The sequence below is a fragment of the Cherax quadricarinatus genome, chromosome 51 (assembly GCF_038502225.1).
Source record: "Cherax quadricarinatus isolate ZL_2023a chromosome 51, ASM3850222v1, whole genome shotgun sequence".
Lineage (NCBI taxonomy): Eukaryota > Metazoa > Arthropoda > Malacostraca > Decapoda > Parastacidae > Cherax > Cherax quadricarinatus.
Window position 1 is genome coordinate 5,274,202 of NC_091342.1, and position 14,265 is coordinate 5,288,466.

The 14,265-nt window shown below is 35.9% G+C and overlaps 1 protein-coding gene across 4 annotated transcripts in view; it reads left to right on the forward strand.

Annotated features, from left to right (window-relative positions):
• Window positions 1-13,498, forward strand: part of LOC128694712 (probable pyruvate dehydrogenase E1 component subunit alpha, mitochondrial) — a 147,848-nt gene extending 134,350 nt beyond the window's left edge. For all 4 annotated transcript variants that reach the window (XM_070095715.1, XM_070095717.1, XM_070095716.1 and 1 more), the window contains 6 exons: window positions 2,873-3,082; window positions 6,469-6,610; window positions 10,043-10,248; window positions 11,208-11,363; window positions 11,824-12,072; window positions 12,878-13,498. In XM_070095715.1, coding sequence (XP_069951816.1) covers window positions 2,873-3,082; window positions 6,469-6,610; window positions 10,043-10,248; window positions 11,208-11,363; window positions 11,824-12,072; window positions 12,878-13,066 — 1,152 coding nt within the window. In that variant the 3' untranslated portion in view covers window positions 13,067-13,498. The remainder of the gene's footprint in view (window positions 1-2,872; window positions 3,083-6,468; window positions 6,611-10,042; window positions 10,249-11,207; window positions 11,364-11,823; window positions 12,073-12,877) is intronic.
• The last annotated feature ends 767 nt before the right edge of the window (window positions 13,499-14,265 follow it).

Sequence of the window (14,265 nt, forward strand, 5' to 3'; positions counted from 1 at the left end):
ATTGATATGTTCTATATTAGGGATTTTCTTGTGTACCAATACAACCCTCAAAATAAAAGACTTGTATGTAGGTTCTTGGTTGTGAGGGATTTCTGGAGACCCCTCAAGTCCAGTTATCCTGCAGAACCGCAAGCCACATTGTAATCATAAATTTACTGTTGTGTAAGAATGGTATATAATACCGACAAGATGAAATTAAGACACATGTGCAACATCTGGGTATCTTTATTGTAGACGTTTCGCCATCCAGTGGCTTTATTACCTCACCTTCTGTACATAGTTCTACTGTCTTCAAGTTATGTCCTAGAATTTGTATTGTTAAGCCACTGGATGGCAAAACGTCTACAATAAAGATACCCAGATGTTGCACATGTGTCTTAATTTCATAAATTTACTGCTTGAAATTAAATTGGCTGCTTCCCATTTCCTTTCTATTTATAAAATCTCATTGGCTTGGCTTGTATCATCACTGTCTGTTCTGTTGTGGCAGTCACTTAATGGTGTAGTAAACAAAAAAAAATGTTCAGTTGTATAAAATATTTTTATCAGATGGTTTGTGATCAGAATTTTGTAAGCATGGAAGTTTAGTTAATATTGCATTGTATATAATGTCTGTGAAGTTATTACTATAATTGTATGACAGAAAACTGAAAAAATCTGTAGTTTCTTTAATGCTTATCTGCCATTGCTATATTCACGGTACAGTAATGTATTTTGCCACTTATTTTAGCACTTTCAGTCTGCTGTACACAGTCTTACATTGTTTTTATTTATTCTTTAATTTTCTTTGGGTCTTTAAGTTTTTCTCTTGTGTCAAAGCTATTGGTACTTGACATTTTTCAGATTACAGTAGTATTTAAATGGAAGAACTCAATGACCAATAGTCCAATGTGCAGATTAGCTGTTCAGTACAGAGAACAGTGCTCAGTTTTGAGTACTGTACTGTACAAAAATGGGTTGTGAACTGTTGTTACTGAGCATAGATGGAAAGCAAGCAGCTATTGTGTATAAGGTGTTATTTTTTAAATAATTTTCAAGCATGTAATTTTTATTGTTAGGCATCAACATGTTATACTTTATTACAGTCTCTCCTCACTTAACGATGGAATTCCGTTCCTGAGACCATGTTGTTAAATGTATTCATTGCTAAGTAAAGAGCATACTATAATGGTAGTGAGTTTGTGTCAATCATCTATGATATTGTTTTAATGTCACCTTTACACCATTTATAACATTTCTGGTGTATTTTTAATTGTTTGTACGGTAGTGTACTGTATATTGAAATAAACAGAATAGAGGAAATCAGCTCTAATATACATTATTGAGGTATGAATACTGGTCAGAGAGCCCGTCGTAAGTCCGAGGTATTGGTAAACGAGTATGTCGCTAAGTGAGGAAAGGCTGTATTGTTTTACCAGGACAGTAGTGATATTGTCAGTACAGTATTTACTAATTGCTGTAATGCACAGTTCTTAAATACTGTATATTAGTTACATACTCTATACATTTTATTCAGAGTTAGATGTCCATTATTTAGTAAATTAATTAATGATAAAAACTTAGTGTAGTAAGGATAGCAAAACTAACATTATGAAATTTAATTATATAATGCTAATAACTCAACCTTAAACTCCTTCCATTCACCTCAGATTTACTGTATAAATAGTAGTCTCTACAAGCCTAACACATTCTGTTCTTTCTGACTGACCAAACCATCACAACCTCTTTTCTGTTCTTTAAATTATATCTTTCATGTGGAGATTGACTTTAAATTTCTTGTCTTACTGTTTTCTGCACTGATCTCAGACAGCTAATTCCTCATTGTAACTTACAAAGATTACGCTTCTTACCACTGTTCACCTGCTGCATTACCACCCTTACATCTTATGTAATCACATTTTCTTGATACAAAGGCACTCTGGTAGATTGAAAACCTTAATTGAGCCAGTGTCTGGCTTGGAGACCAAACCTTTCTAAGTCTACAAAGAGTGTATGGTAAACAAGGTATATAAAATTGGGAGAGCAGGTGATGAGGAGTTGGGAAGTGTGAATCTGACTATGGATGGCCAGGAGGGTGCTGTATACTGAGGATAGTCTTGCAAGCCAGAAGTCCTGCCACCTGGAAATTTCCCTAGTTCTGGGTAATGGTGTCTTTGGTACAAATTAGAGCTGATTCAAGGCATTTTCTTCTATTTCTGTCTTTCATAGATAATCATGCTCGACCTAGGCAAATCTGTGTTGTGTAGTCATTTTACAGTGAAAACATAAGACATCATTGATGGCAGAAACACAGGCATTGTTTTTACATCATACACCATGGGTGTTGTTTACATCGTAAATTGACTTCACTCTACATGGCTTAGCCAAGAACAACCATCATTATTCATGAAAAAGACAAAAACTGAAGAAAATGCCTTGAATAATTTGTAGTTCATGCCACAGACACCACCATCAGAACCAGGAAGTTTCCAGGTGGCAGACCTCTGGCTTACATGCTACTCACCATACACCACACTCCTGACCATACAATGTTAAGGTTTCCATTCTACTACAATTTTTTTTTTTTTTCAGCTTGTTGGTTATACAACCTATTCTCCAAATATTTTATTTTCCAAAAACTCTACATTTTTGTAGATTTCTTTCTCTCTCCTAAGATTTACCTCAAAATTTCTAATTACTAGCACTGCCCTGTACACATGTATTAATTTTTAATCTTCATCCTTCCTTCATAACTTTTACTTTTCTAGCTGTTAGGCACTTTTAACTGACATTATTTTCCTTGGAGTGGGTCTGCATATATTTTATTTTTGTGTGTTGAGTGCTGACTTAGATCCTTTGTTTTAATGACTTCCTTTATATTGTCTTTCCGAAGAGAGCTCTGGCACCTTTTATGACATCAGTAAGGAGGGGCGGCACTGTAACAGAAGCCACGTTTCAAACTCAACCATATAAGCTGCATAGACTTGATGAACCTCCAAGTACTACGAGCATTTGCTCCAGGGACGATGCTCTTCTTTTTTACCGACAGATGCAGATTATTAGGCGACTTGAGTCTGCTTCCAGTAATCTTTATAAAGAGAAGGTATGTTTTTTTTATTTAGCTTATTTTTTGAAAATTTAAATACAGCAGGGCCCCACTTATACGGCAGGTTAGGTTCCAGGCTACCGCCGTAAAGTGGAACACCCTTTTTTTCCACATATAAATGCATACAAACACTAGATAACAAGTTTACACTAACAAATATTAAGTTAGCAATAGAACCAGGCATCAAAAAATAACAAAAAAGTACAATACACACATAGTGCACTCATTACTTACCTTAAAATATTTATAGTCTTAATCTAGGGTGAGACAAGTAGTATTTATTGTAAGAAATCAAGTGTGGTATGTATGGTAGTCAGCCAGGCTACCTTACCAGGCCACCCCACCCACACATACTATTCTATGATATTTAGGCATCCCAGAGCGATAAAATGTATATGCAGTTCACTCATTACTTACCTTAAAATATAGGGTGAGATGAGTAGTATTTATTGTAAAAAATCAAGTGCGGTATGTATGGTAGTCAGCCGGGCTACCATACCAGGCCAACCCACCCACACATACTATTCTATGATATTTAAGCATCCCAGAGCAATAAAATGTATATACAGTTCACTCATTACTTACCTTAAAATATTTGTAGTCTTAATGTAGGGTCAGGAGTAAGTAAATGAGATAAAACGAATAAATGAGAGAGAGAGAGAATGAGTGCATGAGAGAGGACAGGCGCAGAGTTATGTAAACAAACCAGGCGAAGGTAAGTTTTGTAAACAAAGTGTACACGTCTGGTTTGTGTACAAGTTACATTGTGTACAGGTTGTCTCTACATTGATACGGTAGAATAAATAAAGAAGAACACTCCCTTCTCATGTAACATCATTTTGAGAAGAAATGATGCTCTGAGTGAAGGCAATGGAAATAAGTCACTGACCTTTTTGGGTTATCCTAGGTTCTCTACACACATGTTATGTATGATACTCTATGTAACTGTATTTGTGTATACCTGAATAAACTTACATACATACGAAAGGAATAATTTTCTACAGTTACCCACAGTAACACATTTTCTCTTATGTTAGATTAGAGAAAATGTTATTCTTGCCGTCACTTGTACAAGTTATCTGGCTACCACATCTCATATTTATGTTTATTTATTCTATTGTGGGGTGTATTTATCATCTTTTTATGTTATGTATCGTGTTTATTATATAATTTTGAAAAAAATATCATGGATGGATTAATGAAAATGTGTATATTAACGTAATATACGACATTTAATGAGACTCGGTGATTATTATTATTATCATTTCTAATATGGCGTCACTTGTGCAAGTCGTCTGCTACCACATCTCACATTTATGTTTATTTATTCTACTGTGGGGTGTATATATCTTATTTATATGTTATGCATCGTGTTTATTATATAATTTTGAAAAAAATATCATAGATGGATTAATGAAAATGTGTATATTAACGTAATATACGACATTTAAATGAGACTCGATGATTATTATTATCATTACTAATATGACGTCTGGAGACATAAGACACTCTTACTGATTTTAATGTGTACCTGCATGCCAGCACAGTATGTAAGCTTATTTAGGTACAGGTATACATAAGTATAATTATCAGAGTATATATAAAATATGAAATAACTTTTAAAAACATTTGAAATTTTGGAGTTTCCAGACAAAATGGAGAGACTTAGTGCTTACTGAGCTCACGGAGAATGTAAACAAACAGGGTGGGGCGCGGTGACCGTATTAGAAAGTCAGGTGGGGGGAGCCGTATAGCGAGTTTTGGTCATAATTTGAAATGACCGTATTAGCGGAACGCCGTAAAGTGAAACGCCGTAAAGCGGGGCCCTGCTGTATATTAGAGTGCATTACCACAATAAGTTTGGCTCTCAAAATCTTAACACAATTGTAAGAAGGTCACAGAACAAATGGAGTTCGAACCCATGGCAGGCTAGTCCTAAAACTAGCAGGCCTGTGCACTAATCACTGCACCATACTGGCCTAAAAGATTCATCCAGGTACATTGTAACTACAGAAGTACATTGTAACTACAATGTATTTCTGCACCCTAGGAAGATTAGCATGGGCCTCATTATGACCATAGTGATAACCTTCTGAGTGTATAGAAACACAAGCAGTTGGATGAATCTTGTTAGATTGCCATGGTACAGTGGTTAAAATACTGGCCTGCTAGTTTGAAGACTGGTTTTCTGTAGATTTGAATCCCATCAGTTTGTGAGCTGATAATGAGTTTGGATTTAATTTTTCTAAAAGTAATTTTCATTATTACTCTATCATTTATCTTCGTAAGTACATGTATTTGTCAGGTTTGTTTAAATATTTGATAGGTTTATAGGTTGGCATGTTATTACATTGATTTCACTCCCTTCTCTCCCATTCCAGCAGTTAGTAATACAGTGGACCCCCGGTTAACGATATTTTTTTACTCCAGAAGTATGTTCAGGTGCCAGTACTGACCGAATTTGTTCCCATAAGAAATATTATGAAGTAGATTAGTCCATTTCAGACCCCCAAACATACACGTACAAACGCACTTACATAAATACACTTACATAATTGGTCGCATTCGGAGGTAATCGTTATGCGGGGGTCCACTGTACACCATTATTTTTGGTTTCCCCCATTACTAATTTTGGGGCTAAATTGTTTTGTAATGTAAGGTAATTCATAAAATATGCTGTATATACAGTGATAGTGTGAATGATGGCGAAAGGGTTTCTTTTTTGGGTCACCTTGCCTTGGTGGGAGATGGCCAGCTTGTTAAAAAATTTTTTTTTTTAAGCCATGTATACACTATATGGAGTTAATTAACCTCTACAGCTTCTTCATTTAGTATAGTCACCCTTATTACCCTTACATTGAAGTAGTAGGTTGATGCATTTTAGAACATCCTTAGGTTATTTGGGTATTCATCTTCCACCTATAATATTTCTTTGTTCTGTTCCCTCTCAAGCTGAACAATCTGTCCTGGTACAATGCTATTTTCACATTTACTTTCTTGGTCTCGAATGCATAATTGTATATGGCATTTTATTAATTTCTTGTTGATTATGGAAATCTCATTCAGATATTGGCAGATATCTTATTTTTTTTTTTTTACTTTTTTTCTTTTTAACAAGTCGGCTGTCTCCCACCGAGACAGGGTGACCCAAAAAGAAAGAAAATCCCCAAAAAGAAAATACTTTCATCATCATTCAGCACTCTCATCTCAATCACACATAATCACTGTTTTTGCAGAGGTGCTCAGAATACAACAGTTTAGAAGCATATACGTATAAAGATACACAACATATCCCTCCAAACTGCCAATATCAAGATCTTAATAAATGTTTTTAATGCTAATAAAATATTTAAAGCTCTAATCAAGTAATTATTCATTTGCAGGCTATTCGTGGATTCTGCCATTTATACAGTGGTCAGGAAGCCATCTGTGTGGGTGTAAAAGCAGCTCTTAGATCACAAGATTCAGTTATTACTGCATATCGTGATCATGGATGGGCCTATGTGATGGGCTGCTCTATTGTTAGTAAGTCTAATTTTCTTTCTACAAGTAAACAAATTTTTAAAAATACTACTGTAAATACCTTTGTACATGATAAAATTGGAGCAATGTTTTTTAGAGGTTTGATTATAGTCTTTATGTTCTGGGTGTATGCCAGTAGTGTGTGTACAGTGCAAAAATGTGTCCCTGACATATGAAGTTTCAGCTTAGTATTTGTCATTAAAGTATGCTACATGGCAGACACCCCACATAGATTAATATCCAAAATAATACCCTACCCTGGTAGGTTTTTCAGCGAGACAAAAAATTATGCTGGCCTTGCAACTTGAAGCGAGATGTCGCAGAATTCCTTAAGGTTACTGGTTTCATCCTAAGTGTTGTCTAGGCTTACATGGTGGGTAGGCTTATGTCTTTGGTACATCTGCTCTGTGTAGTCTTGTGCTGAGTTTGTCAGAAAGTTTTGGCTACCGATGAATTAATATGGAATGAAGTAAGAAAGATTGATTAACCCTTTGACTGTTTCTGACATATATATACTTCTTACAAGCCAGTGTTTTTGAAGTATTTATACTCCAAAATTCTAGTGGCTTCAAATCAAGCAGGAGTAAGCTGGTAGGCCCATAGGCCCACATGTGAGAAAATGGGTCTGAGTGGTCAGTGCTCAATATAAAAAAATTCTTGCAGCACGCAGTGCATAATGAGAAAAAAAAAACTCCAGCCATGTTTTTGGATTAAAATGCTAACTTTGAGGTGTATTTTCCTATAGTATTTATGGTTGTATTCTCATTTTCTTAGTCTCATTTGATAGAATGGAACACATATTACAGAAATAGAGGTAATTGGTTTCACGATGAAAAAGACCTTGTAACTGAGCTTAATGTAGTGAAAATGTTCAATTTTTGCTGATGTTCAAGAGTAAACAAATGATGTCATTGTCCAATAAGTGTCCAACTAGCCATTCTAATACGCAGTCACGACTGGGTTGACATTATTTATACAACTATTACAATAATGCAGTAGTCCGCATAACAGTAAATCTTCTATTTTTTGTTTGAATAAAAAGCGTGTAGAACAATCATTCTTCTATATTTGTGAAAATCAGGTCACTTGATTCATAAATATTGGCTCTACAGCCCCAAATAGGTAAATAACCTACTTCCAAGATATAGGCCGATACGTGCGGCAGCCCAGGTGTGTGGGGAAATGTTTTTTTTTTTCCCCGAAAAGTTCGCTTTCTTTAGACTGTTTCCATAACCTACGAGTGTTTATTACAGTTAGCCATCGTCAAACTCTGTTTTCTCTCATCATAATGACTAGATAATGGGTATATGGCCTTGAGATGGCTTTGGTCCATAAAGTTCCTTTCCTCTCAAGCGTCATATTATGCTATACATGTATATTATTGGCAGTTTGGAGGGATATGTTGTGTATCTTTATACGTATATGCTTCTAAACTGTTGTATTCTGAGCACCTCTGCAAAAGCAGTGATAATGTGTGTGTGTGGTGAAAGTGTTGAATGATGAAAGTATTTTCTTTTTGGGGATTTTCTTTCTTTTTTTTGGGTCACCCTGCCTCGGTGGGAGACGACCGACTTGTTGAAAAAAAAAAATGTATATTATTTGTTCTGGCATACTTTTTATGTTTTTATGCTATTATTATATCACCTTTTGTCATTTGTGATAGGTAAATAAGCCTTATAATTGATATTAGCATGGGTATGGAATACAATGGACCCCCGCCTTACGAACGCATCGCGTTATGTTAAATCCACCATACGAAGCATTTGAACGCAAAAATTTTGCCTCGCCTCACGATAAAAAACTCACGTTACGTGATTCGTCCAGGACGCGTCCCACGTGTGGCCTCAGTGCCAGTGTTTACAAGCCAGCCAGTGCGGTCGCATCTACATATACATTCAGTACATTTCACATTATCCGTGTTTTTAGTGCTTGTAACTGCAAAATAAGTCACCATGGACCCCAAGAAAGCTTCTAGTGCCATCCCTGTGGTAAAAAGGGTGAGAATTAGAATGGAATTGAAAAAAGAGATTAAGGAAATGTGTGTAAAGTGGGTTGAACTGCAAACCTTTACGGATGAAAATCACCCTGACACAGCTACTGCAAGCCGTGTTGGCACCCTGTACAATGACAATGTTATGGCCCATTTTAGGAATGTCTTAAAGGAACGGGAGGTACAGAGCTCTATGGACAGATTTGTTGTGCGACTGAGGTCCAGTGGCTCTCAAGCTGGTCCTAGTGGCATTAAAAGAGGAAGGGAAGTAACCCCAGAAAAGGACTTGCTACCTCAAGTCCTAATGGAAGGGGATTCCCCTTCTAATAACTTCCACACTCTCCCCTCCTCCCATCCCATCAATCATCACCAGATCTTCAATAAAGGTAAGTGTCATGTATTCTATTTTTAGTAGAGTAGTAATTGTGCAAGTCTTCTTCAGTTTGTGTGTATTGAAATTAATATTTCATGTGGTAAAAAAATTTTTTTTTTCATACTTTGGGGTGTCAGGAACGGATTAATTTGATTTCCATTATTTCTTATGGGGAAAATTAATTCAGCTAACGATAATTTCGTCTTACAATGAGCTCTCAGGAACGGATTAATATCGTAAGGCGGGGGTCCACTGTATTTTGTTGACTGGTGTATCTGCCATGTCAGCACTTATTCCCAGAGGATGTTCCTGATTGGTTCCCAGACCATAATAGCTCCGCCCACTCCACCACAATCTCAGATGGTGAATTTGTATTATATTAGATGTAGAGATATAAGAAAATGATAAAAAAAAAAAAAACACGGAAAAAAAAAAGCGTCACCTTGCATACTACACAAGGCGCTGTCACCATACATATTATAAATGACTACAATTCCTTGTAGAAACATCATATAATGATGATAATTATACCAGTGTTGCCAGAAAGTTCAGCTATTTTTTGGTATGAATAACTAAATTTTCGTGTTTTCTTTTTATTTATTTTTACTCCGTGTGCCGCACCTGGCACATGCCCCTAAAGAAATAGCTACTATTTTGGTTGACTGGAACAATGGAATTAGCCGAAAATAGGGCTCAAAGTGGGCGAAATCGCCAATGTGTAAATATCGCCAAGATCGCTAACTTCGTGAGTGTAATTCCATGAGTTTTTTATCAAATTTCCTACTATTGGCGTCATTACAGTTAGGACAAGATTCTCTATCATTTCATAAGAAAAAATATTAAATTTTTTTTTTAAATTCTTCGACACTGAGAGCAAGTTTGTGAGCAGGGGTCTCAAAAGTCAAAGGGTTTGGACTATGCGTAAGGTGATGTATGTGCCATTCTGAAAAGCCGGTTAGGAAACAAATAATAGTGAATGTATTTGCTTTGTGTCACCCTGCCTAGGCATGAAATGACCAGTGTAAATAAAGGATCTAAGGGATGTTATCTTACACCTAATGTTTTTTGGCAGGTATCATGGCTGAGCTAACTGGGAGAACACAAGGCGTAGCTCGAGGCAAGGGAGGCTCCATGCATATGTACACAAAGAACTTCTATGGTGGTAATGGTATTGTAGGGGCTCAAGTCCCAGTTGGTGCAGGTGTTGCTTTAGCTAACAAATATCTAGAGAATGGAGGCATCTGTGTTGCACTTTATGGTGATGGTGCTGCCAATCAAGTGAGTTTTAAAATTTTCACTACTGTACTGTATTGAAATACAAGTTTCTTGTGGTCTGCTCAGCTATTGAATACCCCATTTCCATGTTATGAACTGTTGTCTGAAGTGTTTAAATTTATAGATGATATTTTTGAGTACAAATAGTAAAATTATCCTTTATCAGAGGTTGGACTGGTGATAATGCAGTAAGATGTTCTTTTTGTGTTGAGGTCACAAGGTACTCGTTCTTGGGAGAGAGAATATTAGTGAAGATATCTTCGGCAGGTATGCATTGCCTAATAATGTATTTTTAGGTTGCACGCCCAGTAATAAGCCTATAAAATTGTATGGGAGCTTTATGAAGCAAAATGTATTATAAAGTTACCATACAGGAAATTTTTGCTCAAGGAACATTCTAAGCAAAGATAGGTACACTATGGGAAAATAGCACAGTGGGTCCTGAGTATTGCCAGTGGGAGTGCTTGGCCCTTCCTGTTCCATGGAAATGTCATGTTTTTCTGCTGATTGAGAGTAAAGGACATTCATCTCACTCATTGATGCTTGCAGGTAACCGTTGCTTTCTCTGCAACTTGCAGCATTCATGACATATGTACAGTATTGATTTGGGCTGATAGTTTAATAGAGTGCTATTTTTAAGCTATTAGAATTTTATTAATTTCTTATTTTAGAGATTTTGTTTCAGGGAGTGCTCTATAATATAAAAAGCACTGAATGACATCAAGGGCCTAGCGCTCTGTAAATCCAAAAAAAACTTTCACCATCATCAGAAAATAAATATGTTAAGTTAATTAATGAAGCCTTGTTATCCTAGGATGGCAGGTTCTCTGCTCTCTAGTCATCCTTTGAATCATGTGGGTGTACTCAGGGTTGCTAGCCAGAATGTATATGCATAATTTAAGATCAGTTTTATACAGGTAAAATTCTAAGTAGCTGATTGAAGTATTTGTTATAATTTACAGGGTCAGCTTTATGAGGCTTACAACATGGCTAAGCTCATGAGTCTTCCAGCTGTTTTCATTTGTGAGAACAATGGTTATGGCATGGGTACCAGTGTGGACCGTGCCTCAGCTTCTACCAATTATTACACACGAGGAGATTATGTTCCAGGAATTTGGGCAAGTAATAGTTATCTACAGTAGATTATAATGTCCAGATACAGTATAGTCTCCATACATAAATAACTTTTAAAAAATCTTGGGAAAGCTTTGTATTTCTTACCAAATTGGAGCAGTTTAAGTACCTTAGGTGTACAGTATTAAGAAAGTAATGAAAATTCCAGTCTTTAGTTTTCAGCAGGCAATTTACAGGAAAACTATTGTTGTTACATCTTATATGAATTTTGCTTGGGAGACTTGTCTTCACAATCTTTGGATGAGGAATCCAGCATTTACATTTGTGTAAATGGTAAAGATATTCTGCTGTTTGTCCAAATTTCAGTGGTGTATGGCTCCACTTATTATACTTTTTATGCATAGATTATTATTATTAATTAAAATGTATTTCATGCACAAAGATTTTTATGAAAGTGTATTGTAAGGAAAGGCAATTGTTAAGACAACTAATGTGTTTCTGTAGATTGATGGTATGGATGTACTGAGTGTGCGAGAAGCCATCAGATATTGCATTGACTACTGTACATCAGGAAAAGGCCCATTAGTTTTGGAGGTTGCAACTTATCGTTACCATGGGCATTCAATGTCTGATCCAGGTACTTCCTATCGCACTCGTGATGAAATTCAAGAGGTTCGCCAAACACGTGATCCTATCATGCTTTTCAAAGACCACATTATAGGAGCAGATCTTGTTACTGCTGATGAACTAAAAGTAAGTACAGTATTATGCATCTTAGATTTGGTGGTTGGAGTAAGTTATTCTTACTAATATACAGTAATAACCTATTTATTAAAAAAACTGGGACAAATATCTTGTGTTAAAAGAGACTTGGCAAGAAAAGCTTTTGCCATGACAAAAAAATATTTTTATTTTACAATGCATTTTTCACTAAGGTTTAGTGATCCAAAGTAGGAAACACATTGATCATCTCTCATAGACATTACAATTCAAATGACTCTGAACCACTTCCATGTCTGTCCTTGAGAGTGCAAGCACTGTATTTCTCTCTTAAAGAACTCTGTTATGATTTCATAGATGTTACCCTGCTTGCACTCCCAACAGCACTTCAAATTCCAAAAATCAGTCTCCACACACATTGTTCTAATAAAGTGCTCTCACACACCTGCTGGATGAGGATTTTTTTTTATCACATTCATCAAAGCTTTGTGTTGTACTTTAGGCACTGTTTCATTTAACATTGTATGCTTATTTTATGAAATAGAAATTTTTATTGTAGATTAATACAAATATTTATATTTATTACTAATTTATCATTTCACTGAAGTGCTAAACCCATGAGAGTCACAGTATCTTCTTGAATGGGAGGCAGATTTGATCCAAGGAATGGAAGGATAGCTCAAATTCTTTGGATCAAGAGCCCTTCACTGACATTGAGGAATCTTCCTTGAAGGGTAACTTTGGCTGAAATCTTTATGAAATGTATTTAGCATTTTTTGACATCTAATGAATTAGCTAAGCTCATTGTTAAGAAACTTTTTTTTTTCTCCCCCCCTAGAAAATTGACAATGAAGTACGCAAAGAAGTTGATGAAGCTGTGAAGATTGCCAAGACTGATAAGGAAATTGCAGTTCAGGAATTAGCTACTGATGTTTATTTGAATCCTGTCGAGACTACTATTCGGGGCACAACTCCTTTTGATCCTTACACACATCGGCGTCTAAGTAAAGTTGCCAATTTACACTAAATTAATTTTAGCAATGCACCATTGCAATTTTCAACATCTTTGTTTTTTATACAAAATGCTGAAGTTAACTTGTAGCCAATATTTATAAATTGTTAAACTATCAAAATATTACTTTGCAGCCTAGCATGTGTATTTTAGTTGGGGTATTGACATTTAAATGAGATTGTTGTAAATATGTTGCCAAGAAGTTTAGGCTTATTGCTTTGAACTCCATATACCATTTATTATTCAGTCACTCATGTTTTAACATTTAGAATTCTGTTAACATTTGAAGTTACTAAACTTTGAGAGTTGGTAATAAGCCAAGGAAAAAATAAACTTCTTGGAAGATATTTTGGTGGTAGTTCTCAGGATTACCAAAAATTATGTGAACCTTGATGCACAAATGTAGATATACACTGCTGTACATATTAATAAAATAGTTAACCATTATTTATTATCTACTTGGAGAGGTGCTAAACCCATAGGGGTCCAACAGTGCATGGGAGGCAACCAAGTTCAATCCAAGATGAGGATGAATTCAAAAGTAACCCCCAGTTCAGAAACTCATTACATTTCCATGTATCCTGGACCACTGTCAAGTTCCAAGAAAGAGAAGGGGGATAGAAGAGTGTGGTAGTAATAAGGTAGTTGTAGTAATGGTGGAAGTGTAGAACACAATAACAAAGGAGCAGTGTAGACCTATTGATCTATGCTGGGAGGACTAGAGACAGTAACTAGTAAATTATATCTCAAGGTAGTAGAAATCAAAGTAACTAGACACTAAAAACCTATTCCCAAGGGGCCGAGAAGCATTACAGTAGTCTAAGTGGCTCCCAATACGAAAGGGGGAAAAAAGGGAGGGGGGGGGTCAGGACACAGGAAATGCAAAAAGAGGTAATGATAAAGTAATGAATGTTATGAAAACTAGAGCATTTGACTATTTGAGAAAGACAGGCATCTACAGAAACCAAACCAGGATTAAAGTTCATGTTATGAATGTAAACAAGGGCTGATTTGATAAGACAGCAGCTTAAAATGGTAGATAGTTTTAGCAAGACCAATTAACAGAAAAGAGCAGTTAGTATCAGCAAGGCAAGCATATCTTGTACATTTAAGTTTGTCAAGAGTGGCCAGTTTTACAAAAGTATTAAAGAGAAAACTAGAGAAAGCACTGGAAGCACCAGTGATAAAAGTATGAAATAGACTGATAAGTAAGG